This window comes from Jaculus jaculus, chromosome 3 (assembly GCF_020740685.1).
Source record: "Jaculus jaculus isolate mJacJac1 chromosome 3, mJacJac1.mat.Y.cur, whole genome shotgun sequence".
NCBI classification, from domain to species: domain Eukaryota; kingdom Metazoa; phylum Chordata; class Mammalia; order Rodentia; family Dipodidae; genus Jaculus; species Jaculus jaculus.
In genome coordinates, this window is record NC_059104.1 from 160,506,730 (window position 1) to 160,530,546 (window position 23,817).

Sequence of the window (23,817 nt, forward strand, 5' to 3'; positions counted from 1 at the left end):
TGCTGGCCCTGGCAAAGTCTCTCTGGCTGTCATGTCATATATGAGAAGGAGAGATTACATGGGTGATGGGGTAGTCTGCTCTTCTATAATAATTCTCAGAACTCATTCCATGTGCTAATTTTTTAGGAGACAGTCACCTTAAATGAACTAATTACTTCCTTCTAGGCTCTCCCTCTTACAGATTTTACCATCTCCCAGAATCATGTCTTAGGGCCAAGCTTCCAACACATGAATCTTTGAGAGAAAACCCATATCCAAACCATAGCAACTGTGTCTACAAATTTACTTATTTACTGAGTGCCTGTTGTATACTTGGCACTATTATATGCACAGAACTTTTAGATGTGAGAAGCATTTGAAGCCCTGGGAAGGTGGAGTGGCCAAACTCAGATGTAGCAGGCAACTGCAAAGCGAGTGTGACTGGGGGCCATGTCCACAGTCAGGAGAGGAGCGGGGCAGGGTAGGAAGGTGGTAAAGGGGATCAGAATATAGGGGAGCTATATTCGCTATTTCTCTTGTTGCTGTGATTCAATACCTGGCAAAAACAACATAAGGAAAGGTTTATTTGGCTCACAATTTGAGGGTATAGTCCATCTTGGAAGGTAAAACTGAGTATGGTATTTAAAATGGCTCTTTAGACTTTCAAAGTAATGGCTGATATGGAATAAAGCTCCACATGCTGGGATGATCATCCAACCAGACACAGTTTAAAGGGAAGAATGGGATTTATTTTGAGCTTTCAGATCCACACGAAGTGCCATCAGTGGTAGAAGAGGCTGGCTCCCATTCATTAATTGAGGCAGAGAGAGAAACCACCACCAGCCAGCAAACACAAAAAAAAGTAGCAAGCAAGACTCCCAGAGCTCAAACTGCTCTCTCACACCTTTGAATAATTCAGATCTGTCCCCAGTGACACTTCCTCTGGCCAGGTGGCTGCAGATACAAGTTACAAGTTTAATTTTACACCTGAATCAGTGGAAGACATACATTGCAACTACCACAGATGATATGTGGTCTCAAATAATAATTACAAAATGTACTATCCAAGACAATAATGAAAGCAACTAAATTGGCAAGGCAGGAGTGAAGTTCTCATAATAGAATTTTGTCTTTGTGTGGGTACACGTGTGTGTACATGCATGTGGAGGTGGGAGGACAACCTTGGGTGTTGCTCCTCAGGTACCATCTACCTGTTTTGAAACAGGAACTTTCATTGCCCTGGAACTCACCAACGTAGCAAGACTGGCTGGCCAGTGAGTCCCAGGGATCTGCCCGTCTTCACCTCTGCAGAGCTGAGATTACAAGTATGTGCCACCATACTCAGCTTCTTTATTATGGGTTCTGGGGATCAAACTCTGATCCTCAAACTTGCGTGGCAAAAGCTTTACTGACTGAGCTGTCTCCCCAGACTGAACTTTGTCTCTTTACTTGTTGTACTCAGGGTAGCTTACTCTAATTCCTTAGTGAATCTTAACCTTTCTTGGCAGCCTGTGTAAGAAACTTGGCTTGAAATATTTAATGAGAGCACATGCAGTATGCTCTGCAGAACTCTGGGGTTCCTGACGTTCTCTTAGGGCCTATGAAGTCAAATGTATTTTATAAATGTAATTGTCATTTGGCTTTTCACTCTTTTGCAAGTTGCACCACTTATGCACAAGCATGTTGGCCAACACTGCAGGTAACATTAGGCACCAAATAAAGTATTCCAATAGTTCTTATGTTCTTCATACACTGAAAAATAAATAGCCACTTTCACTTATGAATGTCCTTGGCAAAACAATAAAAGTCATTAATTTTGTTACTCATATTTTTAAAAAGCACACAAACAAGTTCATGTAAGTGTCCCTAGTTTGTGCTGCATGCATTAGCCACATACATCATCATCTACCTCTACTTGTAGAGGACATTGCAAGACTTCTTCTTATGTTCTTTTTTTTAAAATTTTTATTTATTTATTAGAGATCGAGAGAGAGAGAGAGAGAGAGAGAGGAAGGGAGGGAGGGAGGGGGGAGGAGGGAGGGAATGGGCATACCAGGACCTCTAGCCAAACAAACTCCAGACACACACACCACCTTGTGCATCTGGCTTACATGGGTCCTGGTGAATTGAACCTTGGTCCTTTCACTTTGCAGGCAAGTGCCTTAACTGCTAAGCTATCTCTCCAGCCTCCACATTCCATTTTTTTAATTTTTTTTTTTAGTATTTATTTGAAAGGGGGTAGAGAGGATAGATGGGTACCCCCAGGCCTCTAGCCACTGCAAACGAATTCCAGATGCATGTGCCACTTTGTGCATTTGGCTTTATGTGGGTCCTAGGGAATCAAACCCAGGCAGTCAGGCTTTGTTAGCAAGTACCTTTAAATGCTGAGCCATCATCCCAGCTTGCATTCTGTTTTTGAAAGTCTCTCAGCTCCTCAATTAGGGAGGCAAGTCCAGCTAACTATACATAGGTATTTTATGTCCATTAAACATAATTTTGGGGATAATGTACTATTCTTTCCTTTAATAAAATGTTATAATTTAAAGACTATCTGGGAGTGGTAGCACATGCCTTTAATCTCATCACTGGGGAGGCAGAGGTAGAAGGATCACTGTGAGTTCGAGGCCATCCTGGGACTACAGAGTAGGGTCCAGGTCAGCTTGGGCTAGAGTGGAACCTACCTCAAAAAACCAAAACCAAACCAAAACCAAAGAATATTAGCCTAAAAATCTAAGCTAGTTTCCTTAGCCATTTTTATGAAAAGCTGGGGTGTTTGTGCCATAACTGTAGTTATGCTGTTTGGGTTACTGAGGAGGAAGAGTACCTTGAGAAATGGATTTATAATTTTTAGCATATAAAAGGATGAATGTAGTGCTTGTTTTGGCAGCACATATAAAATTGGAATGATAAAAGGAAAAATGTATATCACAGATTATTTAGAAAGTTATTTATAGTTAAAAACAAAATCACTCATTTCTTCAATTTATTCCATTCCTCAGCAATCCATACTTTATACACCAATGAGTTCATACTAAAGGCATATTACATATGTCACAGCATTGGTGACTGGTAACTGGATGGAAATCCAAGGAGAAAGGCATATCATCAGCTTGTGTCAACATGAGGCTCTCACTGAAACCAATACATTGTCTTCTTGATGAAAGTTGCTTCCAAGATAGCTGGATTTTTTTTTTTCAGGGTCTTCCTCTAGCCCAGGCTGACCTGGAATTCACTATGTAGTATCAGGGTGGCCTTGGACTCCCGGAGATCCTCCTACCTCTGCCTTTCAAGTGCTGGGATTAAAGGCACATGCCAGCACACCTGGCTTCATCACAGGTTTTCATTCTGCATATAGAAAACAACCTCAAAGACACGAAGTAACTGGTTCAAATTCAAATAGCTAATGAATGGCAGAATTGGCTCTCAGACTTAAGTCTGCCTTTTAATACCCCTCCCCCCTACGATAGCACAGAACATTACCGTCTGGTGAAAAGGTTTATAAAAGCCACCGTTAACTTTTAGTAAGTACTGCTGGTACTGATTAGAGGTCTTTCCTTCTTTTTCCCTTGGGATATATGGGTGTATAAACCTTGATGAAAGTGATACTTTAGGTAAGATTCTATATATGATAGAAAAACCTGCTATATTTATAGTTCATATGATCAATAAGTTTGGCCAAGATCATTGTGATTTAATAACCCAATTTAAACAAGGAACCACAAACCAGACAATGGCTGTGACTCATCAGACAGGAAGGCAAGGAAGTACTTGTTATCCTTTGCCAGTCAGTTTTTGTTTCTGTGCAGTTGGAACCTTGGGTCACGCTGCAGACATCGTCGGAAACCCTTTCCACTTCCTGAGCACTGATAGCTTCTTCCTCTGAGGAAGTGGCCCGTATGACAGTATGGAGAAGCGCTGGTGACAGCTCTGTTGTCTTGGCACCAAAGGCTTCCTTGTCCTTAAACAATGTAGTTTGAACCTTGCACTATTATCCTTAAATGATAATGAGAAGGACAGGTTAAGACAGGTTTTTCTGTTGGCCTGTTGACATGTTCTGATTTCTAAAGCATGCTCACTCTCCAAACAGCAGGGATTCATGTTTACAGAACAACTCTCATAGATCTCGAGGGCAGCCGCCTTGGCTCTTGCTTGTCTGTGGACCTGGGAGGTCTGTTGCAGCAACAGGGCTCAGCTTGCATGTGTCATCTCACAAGGACATCGTCTGTCCTTATGATGGCATCCCATGTGCTTGATTTGTTAAGTTCCAAACTGACTGACCATGGCCTTCTAAGGTAGCTTGACTCTCCATGCTTGCTCAGCTATTGTAGATTTAGATAATGGACTTTATTTGTTTATTTGAGAGAGAGAGAGAGACAGAGAATGAGAATGGGTGTGCCAGGGCCTCTAGCCACCACAAACAAACTCTACACACAAGCACCACCTTGTGCATCTTGCTTACATGGGTACTGGGGAATTGCACCTGGGTCCTTTGGCTTTGCAGGCAAGTGCCTTAACCACTAAGCCATTTCTCCAGCCCCTGGAATTTATTTTTAAGGTCCACTTCAAAAATGCATTCAGAAGTAAATTTTCTAGGAGTAAGTGTGTGACATTATTCACTATCGACACTATGTGGTAGGTATTACGCACTAGTAACCTCACTGTTGTGTTCACTCTGCTGGGAAGTAGATCATATGGTGCTGGCACATCTCCTCATGGAATGGTTCACCTTCCTCGTGTCTCTGGCATTCCTGTTCATTCGTTACAGTCCATATGTTGCATCATCCTCTCAGTGGAAATCAGGAATTGTTTTCTTCCCACTGCCATCCACCCAGGTTGTGTAGCTGCCTGCTGTCCCCTATGTGCCTCCCTTACTCTGCTACCATGGATTGCAGTGATCTGTCTATATGGTGGTGTTTCCATTTGGCTGTGGCAGCCTGGTGCTGGGCGCACCCAGCACTATATCCTTGGTGTATTCTCTTCCCTCCACAGCTGTTTGATGAATATTTAAGCCTGACTGGTTGCTCCCTTTCCTCATGCCATGTTTGTCTAGTTCTGCCAGGAGACACTGACACTGCCCAGTCAGCAGCTTCCCATACAGCAGAGGTCTTGGCAATACTGTGAGTTCTAGAGGCCTGAAGGTCTGAAAGGTACTTGGGCAGTAGGGCAGAGTGTGTGTGTCTGCATCTACAGATTCACATACTGAAGGTGCTCAGGTAATTATTTGCCAACTGGTGTGGAAGTACTTCAATATTTTAAGACCTTGATGAAGATCCCAGGTAGTGAGTACCTTAAGAATAGGACACTGGCCAGGCGTGGTGGCGCACGCCTTTAATCCTAGCACTCGGGAAGCAGAGGTAGGAGGATCACTATGAGTTCGAGGCCACCCTGAGACTACATAGTGAATTCCAGGCCAGCCTGGGCTAGAGTGAGACCCTACCTCAAAAAAACAAACACAACAACAGCAACAACAAAAGAATAGGACACTGATTTAAAAAAAATGATGGGGTGTTTTTGTTGAACTGGTGGACAAGGACTTAAAGATGGGTGCAAAAGTCAATCCTGGGCTAGAGAGATAACTTAGTGGTTAAGGCAGGTGCCTGCAAAGCCTAAGGACACAGGTTCCATTCTCCAGGTCTCACTTAAGCCAGATGCACAAGGTGGCGTATGCATCTGGAGTTCATTTGCAGTGGGCTAGAGGCCCTGGTGTTGCCATTCTCTTTCTTTCTCTTTGTCTCAAAAAAAAAAAAAAAAAGAATAAATAAAGTCAATCCTCTTTGTGAAATCAGAGCTCATTGTTTAGTATGAGCTTTGAAAAAAAAAAAAACATATCACTTGGCCAGGCATAGTGGCACATGCCTTTAGTCCCTGCACTTGGGAGGCAGATGTAGGAGGATTGCCATGAGTCTGAGGCCACCCTGAAACTACATAGTAAATTCCAGGTCAGCCTGGGTGAGAGCAAGACCCTATCTCAACCCCCTCCCCAAATACATATAATCACTCATTTCATGTATATGTGAAAGGTTATTACAATAGTAAAACAAAACCATGGTGTACTGCTTTTATTTCTTTATTTTTTTATTATTTATTTATGTTTGGTTTTTCAAGGTAGAGTCTCACTAGCCCGGGCTGCCTGGAATTCACTATGTAGTCTCAGGGTGGCCTTGAACTCACGGCGATCCTCCTACCTCTGCCTTCTAACTGCTGGGATTAAAGGTGTGTGCCACCATGCCCAGTTAGAGGCTTTCTCTAACTGACCTAGCCTGGTAGGAGCTATCTGTCTCCTAGCTCCCCTAGTATTTACTCTCTGTGGCATTCATTCAGCATTAAGTGTGCATTACTTTGTGATACTGCCTGCTAACAATAATTATTTCTTGGCATGTGACTTAACAGGTAGTCTTTGTTCACACAGAATATTATACTTATAAGGACATAATAGCTCAGGCCACTTAGATTTTTCTATTAGGTAGAAATAATTTCAGAATCTTTAGGTTAGTGTTTCATAGTATGTAATTAAGCTAAAATAATGCTATGACCCACTAAATTGAGTTTATAACCCACTAATGAATTGCAGCCTTCATTTGCAAAATACTGATCTAGATAAAGAAGGCTTACAAAGAGGACTATTTCTCTCATGATGGAAAGGAAAGGCAAAGAAGCAAGTTACTATAAGATGATCTGGGAGGCAGACCTTTAGCATGAGGATTCAGGGGAGGCAAAATTGCACAGTGAAAACAACTTCCTTTTGTAGGAAGAAGATTTTGTTTGGGGAGAAGAGACTTGAGAGTCTCTTGAGATACAAAGATGGGATAAATGAGGGGAACTTCAGAAGGGAAAAGAACCGTCATCTTGGAGCCTAGTTGAGGTCTCATCAGCTGGGAATCAGTTTTATACAACTAATAAAATTGCTTGTAAAGATTGCTCACATACAATAGTTTTTTCAAAATTTTTTTATTAGCAACTTCCATGTTTATAAAAAATATCCCATCGTAATGCCCTCCCTCTCTCACTTGTCCCTTTGAAGCTACATTCTCCATCATATTCCCTTCCCTTTAAATTAGTCTCTCTTTTATTTTATTTTATTTTTTCAAATTATTTATTTATTTGAGAGTCTCTTTTATTTTGATGTCGTCATCTTTTCCTCCTATTATGATAGTCTTGTGTAGGTAGTGTCAGGCACTGTGAGGTCATGATTTCCAGGCCATTTTGTGTCTTGGGGGAGCACGTTGTAAAGTGTCCTACCTTTCCTTTAGCTCTTAAATTCTTTCTGCCACATCTTCCACGATAGACCCTGAGCCTTGGAAGGTGTGATAGAGACATTGCAGTGCTGAACACTCCTGTCACTTCTTTCCAGCCCCATGATGCCTTCTGAGTCATCCCAAGGTCACTGCCATCTGAAAAGAGAAGATTCTCTGCCAAAAGTGAGAGCATTAGTATAAGGGTATGAGCATTAAGAGAAGTACCTACTGAGCAATTTGATAAGCATAGTGTACACATTTAGCCAGACAGCAGCAGACATTACACCCCCAGGACTGATGACTACCCCTGTTTTAAGTTTTCAGTATTAGGGAATGTATTTCCTCCCATGGAGCAGGCCTCCAGTCCAATTAGAGGGCATTTGGTTTCCACCATGACAGACATGCCACTATTGTACCCATTGGCTCATTTGGCCTGACTGGCCAAATATAAGGCTTGCAGTGTCCACTGTTGAGTATCTTCACTCTGATTTCACTCTCTCCCATTGAACTGCATGCAGAATGGCTTCTTCCAGCTTTCTGTCAGCTGGTCTACATGGGGGAGGTTTTCAGTTCAGCTCCAGCAGGATTTTTCAGTGGCCTTGCAGCCCAAGTATGTGGAGTGTTCAGCAATAGGGTCTTACCATCTATACCTGGTAGGAAACCAAGGGCCTCAGCAATAGCCTATAGGGCATCAGGGACCTCTCTGGCCAAGAACTCACTGGAAGGTATCCCATCCCTGGCACTGAAAATTTTCTAGCAACAGTCTATGGCGCCTGAGTGTTCCATTGTCCAAAAAAGTAGGTTTCCATATGATTTGTTTATATCCTCTTAGATTTTGATTAGCCCTCCCTCCACCTTTCATTTACTCACTCTCTTCCCTTGACCTCACTTGGTCCTTTTCACCCCCATTAATCTATTCTTCTACTTACATATATATATAATTCCATCCTATTAAGTACCCTCCTCCCTTCCTTTCTGTTCCCTTTATATCTCTTTTCTAGCTTACTGGCCTTTGCTACGGAGTTTTCTTCCTACTCACACAGAAGTCCAATCATCTGTAGCTAGGATCTACATATGAGAGAGAACATGAGATGCTTGGCTTTCTGGGCCTGGGTTACCTCACTTAGTATAATCCTTTCCAGATCCATCCATTGTCCTGAAAATTTCATAACTTCATTTTTCTCTACCACTGAGTAGAACTCCATTGTATAAATGGGTCATATTTTCATTATCCACTCATCAGTTGAAGGACATGTAGGCTGGTTCCATTTCCCAGCTATTGTGAATTGAGCAGCGATAAACATGGTTGAGCAAGTATTTCTAAGGTAATGAGATGAGTCCTTAGGATATATGCCTAGGAGTGCTATACATGGTAGATCAATTTTTAGCTATCTTAGGAACCTCCACACTGATTTCCACGACGGCTCACACACAATATTTTTATACAGATACTTTAAATAAGAATGTTAAAATAGGGCTGGAGAGATGGCTTAGTGGTTAGGGCACTAGCCTGCAACGCCTAATGACCCAGGTTTCACTCTGTAGGTCCCACTTAAGCCAGATGCACAAAGGTGAGGCAAGCACAAGGTCACATATGCCCACTAGGTGGTGCAAGCATCTGGCGTTTTATTTTAGTAGCTGAGGACCTGGCTCACCAATTCTCTCTCCCTCTGCCCTCTGTCTCTGTCTCTCTTTCACTCTAAAATTAAAGAAAATATTAAAAAGGATTATTAATATAGCAGTAAACCATGCTTAAGGCCTAAGTGTATCTAATCGTTGAGTGTAAACTACTTTTCCTGCAATAAACATATCTTTCTGAGAATCTCACAAACAAGATTGTGAATGTTGTTTACTCAAAGTATGTCTTAACTCCCTTGTACCTAGTGTAGTGAGAATTTGTTAGACTCTTGTAACCTGTGGTTTTATCTTTTTAAAAATTTTCTGCTTTTTGCATGTGTATGTGTATACTAGGTATGATGTGGTATATGAACACGTATGTGCAGATACCATGCATGCATGAGGCCAGAGGAGAATGTCTGGTGTCACTCTCCATTGCCTTCCTACTTATTCCTTGAGAATGTCCATTTCCATAAGCCCCAGCAATTCTCGTCTCTGATCCCCACAGGATTGGGATGGAAGACTTCCATGGCCATGCCCAGTTAGTCATTTACATGAGGGCTTTTTTAAATTCACTTTTTTATTGACAACTTCCATAATTATACACAATAACACATGGTAATTCCCTCCTTCCCCCTTCCCCACTTTTCTATTCGACACTCCATGCTCCATCATACCCCTTCCCCCTCTCAATTAGTCTCTCTTTTTTAAAATTATTTATTTATTTATTTGAGAGCAACAGACAGAGAGGAAGACAGATAGAGGGAGAGAGAGAGAATGGGCGCGCCAGGGCTTCAGGCCTCTGCAAATGAACTCCAGACGCATGCGCCCCCTTGTGCATCTGGTTAATGTGGGACCTGGGGAACCGAGCCTCGAACCGGGGTCCTTAGGCTTCACAGGCAAGCGCTTAACCGCTAAGCCATCTCTCTAGCCCTAGTCTCTCTTTTATTTTGATGTCATCATCTTTTCCTCCTGTTATGATGGTGTTATGTAGGTAGTGTCAGATACTTTGAAGTTATGGGTATCCAGGCCATTTTGTGTCTGGAGGAGCATGTTGCAAGGAGTCCTACCCTTCCTTTGGCTCTTGCATTATTTTTTTAATTAATTTATTTTTATTGACAACTTCCATGATTGTAAACAATATCCCATGGTAATCCCCCCCCCCACTTTCCTATCTGACACTCCACTCTTCATCATACCCCTTCCTCCTCTCAATTAGTCTCTCTCTCTCTCTTTTTTTTTTTTTTTGTCAATCATTTTTTCCTCCTGTTATGAGGTCTTGGAGTTTATAATGGTATTGCAGATATAGGACATATGTTTTGTGTTTTATTTTACTGTGGTGCTGAGAAACAAATCCAGGGCCTCATGCATGCTAGTAAGTTACTAAGCTACAACTCCATTCCCAGACCTCTGTAATCTCTATCAGAATAGTACTCATACAGTTAGAGTTTCCAAGTTCTGGTATGTCAGTTTCCTGTATATTCTGTCATTAAACTAAGCACTGCTGGCAGCAGCCATCTGAAACTTATTCACTGTTGTCCCTTTTCCACTTACCCCGTGGTGGTTACTCAAGACATACTTGTCCAGTGCATGCATGCAACCACCAACTGTCAGTTCTCTGTGACCCTATTACTCTGACAGTTGCCATCTGAGACGGTGATGAAGGGTCCCAAGCACCTGAAAGTAATCAAAGGAAGCCACTTACTCCCTTTTGAACTTGCTGTTATTGTTTAGAGCTTTTGGGTTCAACTGAGGATGTCCTTTTTCCCTTTGCCTGTTTTATAGTGCTTGAAACAATGGTTTGTAGAATGTAGTTTTGAGATGATGATAAGAACTCCCTGGAGGCCACTTTATAGTAAAATCAAACTTGAAAATTTGATGTTGGAATTTCCCGGGAGGAAACCCCTAGGCAGTACTTTCTTCAGTTGCTTCCTTTTGTGGACACTATTCACGTGAGGACTTTGAAAAGTTCACTTTTTCAAGTGTTTTAAAATTATGCATTTTTAGCCGGGTGTGGTGGCGCACGCCTTTAATCCCAGCACTCGGGAGGCAGAGGTAGGAGGATTGCTTTAAGTTCAAGGCCACCCTGAGACTCCATAGTGAATTCCAGGTCAGCCTGGGCTAGAGTGAGACCCTACCTGAAAAAACCCCCAAAAAATAAAATAAAATTATGCATTTTTCATCATAAAAGCAAAGTATTTTAATACAATCTCTAAAAGAGAACATTGTAAGTTTTTTAAAAAATATTTTATTCATTCATTTATTTGAGGTTTCCTCTTTACTGAGTTCTGAATCCCCTCAGTATCTACTACTATAACCATAGAGAAGCTTCTCTGGCTAGCAGTGAGAGAAGCATTAATATTCTTTTTTTTTTGGTTTTTCTATGTAGGGTCTGGCTCAAGCCCAGGCTGACCTGGAATTCACTATGTGGCCTCAGGCTGGCCTTGAACTCACAGTGTTCCTCTGACCTCTGCCTCATAAGTGCTGGGATTAAAGGTGTACACCATCATGTCTGGCAAGAAGCACTAATATTCTTAATGCCACCTCTTTGTAGTGTTCCCTGAGCCCTGGTAGATGTAGAGATGAGTTGTTCAGGTCTAAGAAAGGCTTTTTTTTTTTTTTTTTTTAAATCACCTTCATGAGTCTTGAGGTCTCCCCAATTTTCACTGCCATGTCTAAAAAGAATCTTCTGTAAACAAAAGTGAGAACAGCATTAATCAATGGGCATAAATACATGCACATATATTTAGAAGGCAATCTGAAGAACTTAGTATATATACTGAGCCAAAGAACAATGGTAACCTCCCTCTTAAGGCTTATTTATGTCCTTCTAAGCTATAGGTTTTTGATTAAGTTTTCAGTACCAGGCATGAAATCTGTCCCACTGACTCAGCCTCAAATCCAATTGGAAAGCAGTGGATTACCCCCATAACTTAAGCGCCACTATTGTACCAGTGTGCACGTCTTGCCTGACTACTTGATTGTGTAGTTTGTAGGATCCACTGCTTGTTAGACTGTTGATTTCTTTTCTCCCCCAGCAGCCTACCACATACTTTCTACCATTGTCAGCTAGCCATCAGGATGATGGCTTCCACCTTGGTTTTTGAGTGTCTATGCCTGAAGCATGTGGTGTCTTTAGCAATAGGATTCTTACTATTAGTTCAGGTGAGCAGCCAAGAGCATTGCCAATAGGCTGTATTGTTTTGAAGGTCTCATGGACCTTCCTGACCAACAACTCACTGGAGAGGCCCATCTCAGCACTGGTTTACCTGCATCCTAAGACCTCAGGGTAAAGCTTACTCCACCTCAGCAGGGTACTTCTGCTCAAGCTCCCTTTCTTCCCTCATTGACTTTTTTTTCTTTTTTCTTTTTTGATATAGGGTCGCACTCTAGCTCAGGCTGACCTGGAATTCACTATGTAGTCTCAAAGTGGCCTTGAACTCACAGTGATCCTCCTACCTCTGCCTCCTGAATGCTGGGATTAAAGGTGTGCCCAGCTCCTCATTGACTTTTTCTACATCATGATACTCCTGCTATAGCCTTCCTGAGTAGTAGAATTAGACATGCACCACGATGCTAAGCTCCTTTCTTTTAGACTGAGTAGATATGGTTGAAATAGCTGTAGTTGAATGCAGGGCTCTACCTCAACCTAATCTTTGTACAGTCTTTCAACTTTGCACTTGGCCCAGACAGGACACATGCTTGTTGAATGAGTGAGTTATATGTAATGGGAGGTGTGTAGCACATGGACATCATTATTATATACCTATTCCATAAAGTGTCCTACCTTCAGATTTATCTGACTGCCTCTTCAGCATATTTTTGGCTTACCCTCTGTATGTCTTGAAATCAGCATTAGATCTAAAGTGTAGATTAAGATAAAAATTGAATATTTTTGCCAAGAAAGCATCAAAAGTGATAAGCACTTTATGTTGTACACATGAAAAGGCACATAGAGGGCTGGAGAGATGGCTTAGCAGTTAAGGTGCTTGTCTGTGAAGACTAAGGACCCATGTTCTACTCTCTGGATCCCTCATAAGCGAGACACACAAAGGTGAGGCAAGTGAAAGGTTGCACATGCCCACTAGGTGGCGCAGCGTCTGGAGTTCAGTTGCAGTGCCCAAGACCCTGATGGCCATGATGGCCAGTTGTCTGTCTCTGTCTCTCTTCTCTCTCTAAAATAATAAAAATAAAAAAGAGAAAAGTCACATAGTCTCTTCTTGCCACATGATTCATGATGTCAATGTTGATCACTAGATTAAAGTGATGATAGCCCAGTCCTTTTTGTAAAGATCTTTTCCCCTTGTAAAAAGAGTCTTATTAGTCATATAGATGAATGCTTTCTGTTATTTTTTATAATGATTTTTTTTAACACCAATTAATAATTCTTTCCTGAGTCAATGACTTTGCTGAATGAAATTTTTCTAATTTTATCATGTTTCTGCAGTAGCTGACTTTTTGGTAAATAGCACCTATGTTTTTTAACCAGTTGGGATTATTTGGTAATCCAGAATGCAATTCTGCTAGAAAGTCAGTTTTAATAGTGAATTCTTTACTGCTAATTCCCAATTTCAAGTGAAGGAATTAATTTAACAGACATCTTAAATGGTTGAAAGTGATCTTTTGTTTTAAAACATTTTCATGTACATTTACGGGTTTTCATGAATTGAATGTTTCAATCAACTTTACTCTTCTCCTTACCCCCAAGGGAGTGTCTCATTCTGGTCCAAACTGACCTGGAACTCACTCTGTAGTTCCAGGCTGGGATTAAAGGCATGTGCTACCATGCCTGGCCACTCTTTAGTCTTTGAACATACAATTTTTATGTCAATTTATGTCCTAATGATAGTTTCTTGCAATTGTCTGCTATATTTGTTAATGTAACTATTAATTTTTTGTAACTATTAATTTTTAAGTACTTGTTTGTTTGCCTGTTTGCACAGCAAAGTATGTAGACTTATCTTGTAACTTATCTGTCCCAAATATTAGTCACTTTACTAACAAACCCTTGATCCTTTTATTGACTTTTTTCTTTGGGAATGGTATTAGAACCCAAACTGCAGTTACTAAGGATGTCTACCAGTATGAGAGTGACAGTATTTATAGATCTTCTCAATGGTCTGTTTAGTTCTTTATTTTATTTTATTTTTTTCAACATAGGGTTTCACTCTAGTTTCCCTCGTTGACTTCTTTTTCTTTTTGGTTTTTTGATGTAGGGTTGCACTCTAGCCCAGGCTGACCTGGAATTCATTATGTAGTCTCAGGGTGGCCTCGAACACACAGTGATCCTCCTATCTCTGCCACCTGAGTGCTGGGATTAAAGGCATGTGCCACCACCCAGCTAGTTCTTTATTTTTATATTGAAAGGTTAGATAATGAAAATTGAAATAGGATATCTGCATCTTGAAAACTAAGGAGATACATTGAATACTTGAAACCTACAACAACAGATTTCAAGTGTTCTCACCAGAACAAAGATGAGAGGTAATAAGTATGAAAGGTAATTCTTACACAGATTAGTTCAATTTAGCCATTTCACAATCTATATACATTTCAGATGATCAGGTTGTATATTATAAATAGATGGATTTTGTATTTCTCTATTAAAATTAAGTAAAAATAAATAAACTTTTCAATTATAAGATGATTGATTTTTAAAAAATATTTTATTGATTTTTTTTTTTATTTGAGAGAGAGAGAAAGAAACAGAGAGTGAGAGAGAGAGAGAAAATGGGCATACCAGGGCCTCTAGCCACTACAAACGAACTCCAGACACATGTGCTACCTTGTGCTTCTGGCTTATGTGGGTACTGGGGAATTGAACCTGGGTCCTTCAGCCTCACAGGCAAGCTCCTTAGCTGCTAAACTATCTCTTCAGCCCACATTATTGTTTTTAAGTAGCTACATGATTATATAATTGTTTTTCTTTTATAACAAACATTGCTTCATCTTACCATATAAACAAAATAATTTCCAATAATAGAAATGACAAATAATGATAATACTAAATGAACTTTATTTTTATTTAATTAATTGCAGAGAGAGAATGTGTGTTAGGGTCTCATCAGGGTCTCTTGCCACTGCAAACCAACTCCAGATGCATGCACCACTTGTGTATCTGGCTTTACATGGGTACTGGGGAATTGAACCTTGGCTGGCAGGCCTTTCAAGCAAGTGCTATGCTATCTCCCCAGCCACTCCTCAGTGAATTTTAAATTTATTATAGAATAGGTTGATTTTAATTTAAGAATTAATTTATGCTGATCTTTGAAATACATCATGTCTATTTTGCCTTTACCATAGGTTGATCATTTTGGATTTCATAATGCGAAAACTTTCAAACAGCGGTACCTAATAGCTGATAAACACTGGAGGAAAGATGGTGGTTCAATACTTTTCTACACTGGTAATGAAGGGGACATTACCTGGATTTGCAATAATACGGTATGTACATGTTTATAAGATGCTTCTGCTGAAGCAGTTTGCCTATTATAGTGATAAACTGGAAAAATATTTTGCAGTACAGATGTCTAAGCACTACTGCTCTTAATTATAAAGTCCCTTTAAAAGATAAATTCACTAATAATAGAAGAAACAGCATGGAAAAAGAAAGTGCATGTAAAGTGTCAGTAAACAAGGACTAATGCAGTGTGATAAGAAGTTAGAATGCTATGAATAGCAAAAGTCTATAAAAGGATAAATATAGATATCCAAGAGACCTCCATATTCAGCTTCAAGAAATTGTAAATGAAAAGAATGAGAAGCCAAGGGCTGGAGAGATAGCTTAGTGGTTAAGGCACTTGCCTACGAAGCCTAAGGACTCAGGTTCAGTTCCTCAGGATGCACATAAGCAAGATGCATGTGGTGGCACATGCATCTGAAGTTCATTTGCAGTGGCTGGAGGCCCTGGTGTGCCCATTGTCTCTCTCTCTCCTTTAAAATAAAATAAAATAAAATAAAATAAAATAAAATAAAATAAAATAAAACAAAATAAAAAGAATGAGAAGTCAAGTGCTGTGGTATAGGCCTGTAATTCCAGCATTTGGCAAGTGGAAGACCTGAAATCCTGTCTGAAAAAACAGAGAGAGAATGGTTTCTTTTTTTTTTTAATGAAAATTTAATTTTAAGGGAAACAGGGATGGTGTGATATTATATATAATTTGTTTTGATTATGGTCTTTCTGATGTGGTTTAACATCTGGTTTTAGTGATGATTTTTCACATCCCGATTTCACTTGTGAATGTATAAACTCTTTTTAGGGGTTCATGTGGGATGTAGCTGAGGAGATGAAAGCTATGCTGGTGTTTGCTGAGCATCGATACTATGGAGAGTCTCTACCCTTTGGTGAGGACTCACTCAAAGTAAGTACTCACTTTTCTTTTAAGGTTAAAAGTTTTGGGAGTCCATTTTGTTTAAGTTCAGAATGTTTTCTTCTTATATTACTATGTGATAACTTTAATTTCAACTGTCTGAAAATTCAACAACTTTCCTTCATATATATAATTTGGACAAATTGAGGCTTTTTTCTTTATTTTTGTTGCTGGGGACCAAACCTAATGCTTCATGCATGAGTAATAAACACTTTACAACTGAGCTACATCCCTAGTTCTACATTAAGGCTTTTAAAGCCTCAGTTTTTTTATATATTATTTTTTTAAAATTTTTCTTGTCTATTTATTTATTTATTTATTTGAGAGCAACAGACACAGAGAGAAAGACAGATAGAGGGAGAGAGAGAGAGAGAATGGGCGCGCCAGGGCTTCCAGCCACTGCAAACGAACTCCAGATGCGTGCGCCCCCTTGTGCATCTGGCTAACGTGGGACCTGGGGAACCGAGCCTCAAACCGGGGTCCTTAGGCTTCATAGGCAAGCGCTTAACCACTAAGCCATCTCTCCAGCCATATATATATATATATATATATATATATATATATATATATATATATATTTTTTTTTTTTTTTTGGTTTTTTGAGGTAAGGTCTCACTCTGGTCCAGGCTGACCTGGAATTAACTCTGTAGTCTCAGGGTGGCCTTGAACTCATGGCGATCCTCCTACCTCTGCCTCCCAAGTGCTGGGATTAAAGGCGTGTGCCACCACGCCCAGCTATATATTATTTTTTTGAGGTAGATTCTCACTCTAGCCGAAGCTTACATGGAACCCACCGTGTAATCAGTCCCAGGCTGGCTCAAACTTACAGCAGTCCTTTTACCTCTGTCTCCCAAGTGCTGGAATTAAAGGTGTGTGCCACTATGGCTGGTTAAGCCTCAGTTGTTTTTTTTTTTTCTTTTTCTTTTTTTTTTTTTTTTTTTTGAGGTAGGGTCTCACTCTGGTCCAAGCTGACCTGGAATTCACTATGTAGTCTCAGGGTGGCCTCAAACTCTCAGCAGTCCACCTATCTCTGCCTCCCAAGTGCTGGGATTAAAGGCATGCACCACCACGCCCAGCTAAGCCTCAGTTTTTAAAAGCAGTATTTGTTGGTTTTTTTGTTACTGTGACAAAATACCTGGCAAAAGCCACTTTGGTGGGAAGTGGCTTATTTTGGCTTGTGGTAGTTCCAGGGAATAGACTTCATCATGGCAGGGAAGACACAGTGGCAGAAGCAGGAGGTGGCTACTTATATTTATCATAGTCAGGAAGTAGAGAGAGCACTGCTATGCTCAGCTCACTTTGTTGTTTGATTTCAGTCATGGAACCCAGTGTACAGAACGGTGCTGTCCAAGGTTAGAGTGGGTCTTCCTGCTTCAATTAACCTAATCTAGAAACCCTCCCAGACATGTCCCGAGACTTGTCTCCCAGATGATTTTAGAGCTAACCAAGTTGACAATCCAGATTTACCATCACAGAAGACATCAGTTGGGTTTTGATGTATTATAGTGTGTGTGCAGATGTGTGCTTCCTGTGCATATGCATGTGGAGGCCAAAGGAGAATACTGGTGTTCACTGTTGCTCTTCTGTCTTGACATGGAGTCTCTCATTGAACATGGAGCCACTGTTTTACAGTCAGATTGGCTCACCACCAAGCCTAGCAATACTTGTGTCTTTACCTACCTCAGCCATAGGTACAGGTATACATGGATATACTTGCTAGGGCCTCTGGCTATTGCAAATGAACTCCAGATGCATGTGCCACCTTGTGCATCTGGCTTGAATGGTTCCTGGGGAATCCAGCCTGGGTCCTGAGGCTTTGCAGGCAAGTGCCTTAACTGTTGAGTCATCTCTCCAGCCTCATACTTGACTTTTTTTTTTTCAAGGTAGGGTCTTGCTCTAGCCCAGTCTAATCTGGATTTCACTATGCCATCTCAGGTTGGCCTTAAACTCATGGCGCTCTTCCTACATCTTCCCAAGTGCTGGGGTTAAAGGTGTGAGCCACCATACCCAGCTTCCATACTTGACTTTTTACATGGTTGCTGTGGGTTGAACTGAGGTCTTCATGCTTGCACAGTAAGCACTTTTATCTGCTGAGCTAACTCCTCAGTCTCCTTGGGTTGCTTTAAGAAACAAAGTAATTACATTTGACTGGAAAATTCTTAATATTCTTCTACAAACTTAATATTACTTTTCATGGATTGCTTTATGTGGTGATTTATCTCAATTGCCTGGAAATTCTGTTTGAAGGAAAGAAAACATGTGATTCTGGTTCTTTTGTGGGTCAGTATTGTGACTAAACTGCTATTATGTACACATTTATACCTATGCTCCTGAATTTTTTTCTTTAGGATTCCAAACACTTGAATTATCTGACATCAGAACAAGCGCTGGCTGATTATGCAATGTTAATCAGACACTTGAAAAGAACAATTCCAGGAGCTAAAAATCAACCTGTCATTGCCATCGGGGGCTCTTATGGTGGCATGCTTGCAGCCTGGTTCAGGATGAAATACCCTCATATAGTAGTTGGGTAAGTACATATATGTTGAGCATGAGAACTTAGTGACCATAATAAAAACTTAGAGACTGATCTTGGGTAATGCATGGTCCATTCTGCTATACAGACATTTCTGATGTCTGTCTATTAATAGTTTTATTATTTTTCTCATTTTTGTTCAGACTCAGTTTTCATTTTAAATTTTGGATTTGAAAAGCAATGTAGTTCTTTTTCTCTCTCATTTCTCTTATTATTTAGAGCTCTTGCATCTTCTGCTCCTATCTGGCACTTTAAGGATTTGGTCCCCTGTGGTGAGTTTATGAAGATTGTAACAAGAGATTTTACCAAAAATGGTCCAAATTGTTCACAGAGCATCCACATGTCCTGGGGTGCCATTAACCGACTGTCAAAAACAAGTAAGCTTAAATTAAGAGATGAATTTTTTTTTTTTTTGGTTTTTCTTTAACCTCCCTCTTGTTAAAGTCAAGTCAATACTTCCACTTAAGCACACTTAAAAAAAAAGTCATGATATACATATGGAAAACCATGCCAATCAAAATGTCAGACTTCATAAAATTTCACTAAGTACTTGGTGCTCTTAGTATCCAGATCCACAAAGGACACAATCAGCATCTCACAGATGCCCTAATAACATTCTCAGTCACCATTTCTGCACTCAGCTGATCACTTTTTGAACCATAGGCTAATTTTACTTATTCTTAAATTTTTCAGTAATTGAAATTACATAGCATGTGGTCATCTTCTTTTTGTCTTCTATCTTTTGTTCAGTGATACTTTTATTAGATGCATTCGTTTTGGTTGTAGTTTATGCTATCTTTTGTAGTTTTTTTCAAAAACTTATTTGCAAGCAGAGAGGGGCAGGTGAGAAAGATATATATATATATATATATATGGAGAGAGAAGAGGGGAAAGAATATGAGAATGGACATGCCATAGCCTCTACCCACTACAAAAAGACTCTGGATGCACGTGTCACTCTGTGCATCTGGCTTTATATGGGTACTGGGGAATTGAACCCATGTTGTTAGGCTTTGCAGGCAAAAGCCTTAATTGCTGAGTCATCTCCTCATCCTCTCTTTTATGTTTTTATTAATTTATCCAGATAGTATCTTAAAATGGGGAATAATCCAGAACACTAATTTTGGTAAACTCCAGAACAGGATGCAACTGTATATCAGGGATTTATGTAGTCACTCCAGAATATTTTGTTGAATACTGGAAAGCTTCTTGGAGAAGTGGTATAGAAACTGTATTCTATATTAACAAGTAATGAAAAAAAATGACCTGCTGACTTAGATTAGCAATTTAATTCCATTCCCAGGCAGTGGTCTACAATGGCTTACTAAAGCCTTTCACCTGTGTAGCCCCTTAACTTCTGAAGACATTCCATATCTAAAAGACTGGCTCTCTGAAACCTGGGTGAATCTGGCTATGATGGACTACCCCTATGCATCTGACTTTTTACAACCTTTGCCTGCTTGGCCTATCAAGGTAACAGGACAGGGACTTCCTATCCTTGTTCATTTTTTAAGACAGAGACAGAGGGGGAAGAGGGAGAGAGAGAGTGTGAGTGTATACATGTGTCATGGCATGTATGTAGAAATCAAAGGACAATATTGATATGTTGGTCTTCTCATTCTACCTTAAGTGAGAGTCTGTCTTCTATGTCACTGGGAGGGCCAAGCTAGCTGATCTGCAAGTTTTAGGATTCTCCTGAATCTGCCTCCCAGTGACGTAGGCACATTAGGATTATAAATATGTGTACCACTTTGTGTCTGGCTTTCAATGGGTACTGGGAACCCAAAGTTTAGTCAGCCAGCTTGAGGAGCAAGTAAGTGCTTTAGCCACTGAACTATCTCCTTAGTCTACTCACCATTTTTTTTTTTTTTCCCCCTAGGTAGGGTTTCACTCTAGCGTAGGCTAACCTAGAATTCACTCTGTAGCTCCAGGATGGCCTCAAACTCACAGTAATCCTCCTACCTCAGCCTCCCAAGTGCTGGGGATTAAAGGTGTGTACCACCACACCCAGCCCTGCTTATTATTTTTAATAAAATACTTCCTCTTTAAATATATATTCTGTGGCTTATAGCATCAGAAGAAATCCTAATGACACAGGGGCTCCATGAAGCTAGCAGATCTGGGCTGGAATTTTGGCTACAGACAATTTCTGATTATATGACTTTGGGCATGTTAACTAACTTTTGTCATCCTCATTTTCCTCACTTGAAAATGGGAGATAAATTTCATCAATTATATTGTAGCATTATATTAATGAGAATTAAGAACAATAGTTGCTATTTTTAATTTTTTTTTTTTAATTTTCAAGAGAGAGAGAGAGAGAGAAACCAAGAGGAGAGATAGAGAATTGGCATACTAGGGTCTCAGCCACTGCAATTGAACTCCAGATGCTTGTGCCACCTAGTAGGCATGTGTGACCTTGCGCCTGCCTCACATTTGTGTGTCTGGCTAACATGGGATCTGGAGAATAGACCATGGATCCTTAGGCTTTGAAGGCAAGTTCCTTAACTGCTAAGCCATCTCTCTAGCCCTTTTTAAATATATATATATATTGGTTTTTCAAGGTAGGGTCTCTCACTCTAGCCCCGGCTGGCCTGGAATTCACTTGTAGTCTCAGGGTGGTCTTGAACTCACAGTGATCCTCCTACCTCTGCCTCCCGAGTGCTGGGATTAAAGGCATGCGCCACCACGCCCGGCTTAACATTTTTTTTTTAAATTATTTATTTGAGAGAAAGAGAAAGAGGCAGATAGAAAGAATGTGCATGCCAGGGCCTCCAGCCACTGCAAACAAACTCCAGACACATGTGCTACCTTGCACATCTGGCTTATGGGGAATTGAACTGGGATTCTTTGCAAGCAAGTACCTTAGCCACTAAGCCATTTCTCCAGCCAAGTAGTTGCTGATGGTTAGATAATTACTATGTGCCAAATCCTGGGCTACACTTTGTATATGGAAAATATTCAATATTTGTGATATAGATATTTATATATGCATAAAATTCCTAGATCTATGTAATAAGTTCTAGAGGCTTAATAGCAGTTTGTATCATCTGCAGTTCAGTGTAGCAATTTCCATAGATAGGAAGGGTAATCTGCATGCAAAACAGAAGAATGCATGAGCACCTGCTTGGTTTGTAACAGTGAGGACTTGACCAAGAGTTACTGCATACCACCTGTATGATCTTTTCAGACAAGGTGACTTCTTTCCTGAGCGACCCACTCTCTTTGTTGGCATAATAGCACACAAAAAAAACGCAAAAATTTTTAAAAATCCATTATAATGAGAAAAAAGATACAAATTTCTGCTGAAGATTGAGTAAAATTTTGGATATAAAGACACTTTGAGAACTATTAGGATACATTACAATAGCTTCATTTTTTTAAGTAATATAATAACATGTCACTCTCAGTTTTAGATCTTTTTTTAAAAAATTCTTTGTTCATTTTTATTTATTTATTTGAGAGCAACAGAGAAAGAGGCAGAGAGAGAAAGAGAGAGGGAGAAAGAATGGATGCACCAGGGCCTCCAGCCACTGCAAACGAACTCCAGATGCGTTCACCCCCTTGCGCATCTGGCTAATGTGGGTCCTGGGGAATCAAGCCTCGAACCGGGGTCCTTAGGCTTCACAGGCAAGCGCTTAACCGCTAAGCCATCTCTCCAGCCCCTCATTTTTAGATCTTTTTCAGTGTTTAAGGTTACAATGTTAACTTGTGAATATAATTGATGGTACAGCTAAAATGGGTACTGGATATGAAAATTATAATAGGTTAACATGTGAGCCAGGTTTCAAAACTACTTTTTTCAGTGTTGGTAGTTGTACTCAGGGCCTTAGACATGCTAGGCAAGTGATCTACTACTGTACTATATCCTGGACCTCATTTTGCTTTTTTTAAAGAAAAATTATTATTATTTATTTATTAGAGAGAATCAGTGCACCAGGACCTCTAGCCACTTCAAACAAACTCCAGACGTGTGTGCCACCATGTGCACCTGGCTTATGTGGGTTCTGAGGAATTGAACCTGGGTCCTTAGGCTCACAGGCAAGTGCCTTCACCACTAACCCATCTTTTCATCTCTGAGATAGAAATTTTTAAGCAATACAGCTTAAATACAATCAAATATATTTCTTTGTGTAATTAAACTGTAGTTTTATATTGATACCTGATTCTTCTCCTGTTCCTCTCTCCAAAATGGCAGGTAGTATGCCAGTATCTGAAAAATCCTCATGTATCTGACTCATTGCTACTGCAGAACATTTTTCAAGCTCTGAATGTATATTATAATTATTCAGGCCAAGCAAAATGCCTAAACTTTTCACAAGCAGCAACCAGCAATCTAGGCACCCTGGGCTGGAGCTATCAGGTAAGCATGTGTGGTTGCCCTGAACTGAAGGTTGCTCTTCAGTATACTTCTGCACTGTGACAGATTACCAGGCAAGATTTTGTAACCTAACCTGCATTCAGGTCTGGCCTCTGTTATGGTACACTGTGACAGAGACATGGAATAACTGACTTATTCCCTCCTTCTTTACCCTTCCTTCCTTCACATATTTAATGATCACCATAAATATAGTTAGTACTTATCACTGATCAGGCTCTCTTTTTTTTTTTTTTGCTTTTGTTTTTTTGTTTTTTCGAGGTAGGGTCCCACTCTAGCCCAGGCTGACCTGGAATTCACTATGTCATCTCAGGCTGGCCTCGAACTCTCAGGGATCCACCTACCTCTGCCTCCCGAGTGCTGGGATTCAAGGTATGTGCCACCACGCCCCGCTTGATCAGGTTTTCTTATGCTCCAAAGGCATAAAAATAAATAATCAAATTACTTTATCACATTATTATCAAATATAGCCTGCTGAGGAATCTTGGTAAACTGAATTAACATTATAACAGATCTGGATATGCATTTCATGGACATAAATCATCCTTTTTTTGCTTGTTTTTTTGAGGTATGGTTTCACTCTAGCCCAAGCTGACCTGGAATTCACTCTGTAGTCCCAGGCTGGTCTCACACTCACAGTGATCCTCCTACCTTTGAGTGCTGTGATTAAAGACATGCCCCACTGTGTCTGGCTAATTTATC

General features: G+C 40.3%; 1 protein-coding gene across 4 annotated transcripts in view; it reads left to right on the forward strand.

The window, feature by feature from the left end:
• LOC101604554 (prolylcarboxypeptidase) overlaps nucleotides 1–23,817 on the forward strand; it is a 40,714-nt gene that overhangs the window by 9,229 nt on the left and 7,668 nt on the right. For 3 of the 4 annotated variants that reach the window (XM_045145948.1, XM_004658124.2, XM_045145947.1), the window contains exons 2-7: nucleotides 15,135–15,275; nucleotides 16,091–16,192; nucleotides 18,550–18,731; nucleotides 18,957–19,114; nucleotides 20,041–20,210; nucleotides 22,936–23,100. In XM_045145948.1, the coding sequence (XP_045001883.1) occupies nucleotides 16,097–16,192; nucleotides 18,550–18,731; nucleotides 18,957–19,114; nucleotides 20,041–20,210; nucleotides 22,936–23,100 (771 nt within the window). In that variant the 5' untranslated portion in view covers nucleotides 15,135–15,275; nucleotides 16,091–16,096. The remainder of the gene's footprint in view (nucleotides 1–15,134; nucleotides 15,276–16,090; nucleotides 16,193–18,549; nucleotides 18,732–18,956; nucleotides 19,115–20,040; nucleotides 20,211–22,935; nucleotides 23,101–23,817) is intronic. The other variant, XM_045145946.1, reaches the window with a different exon arrangement.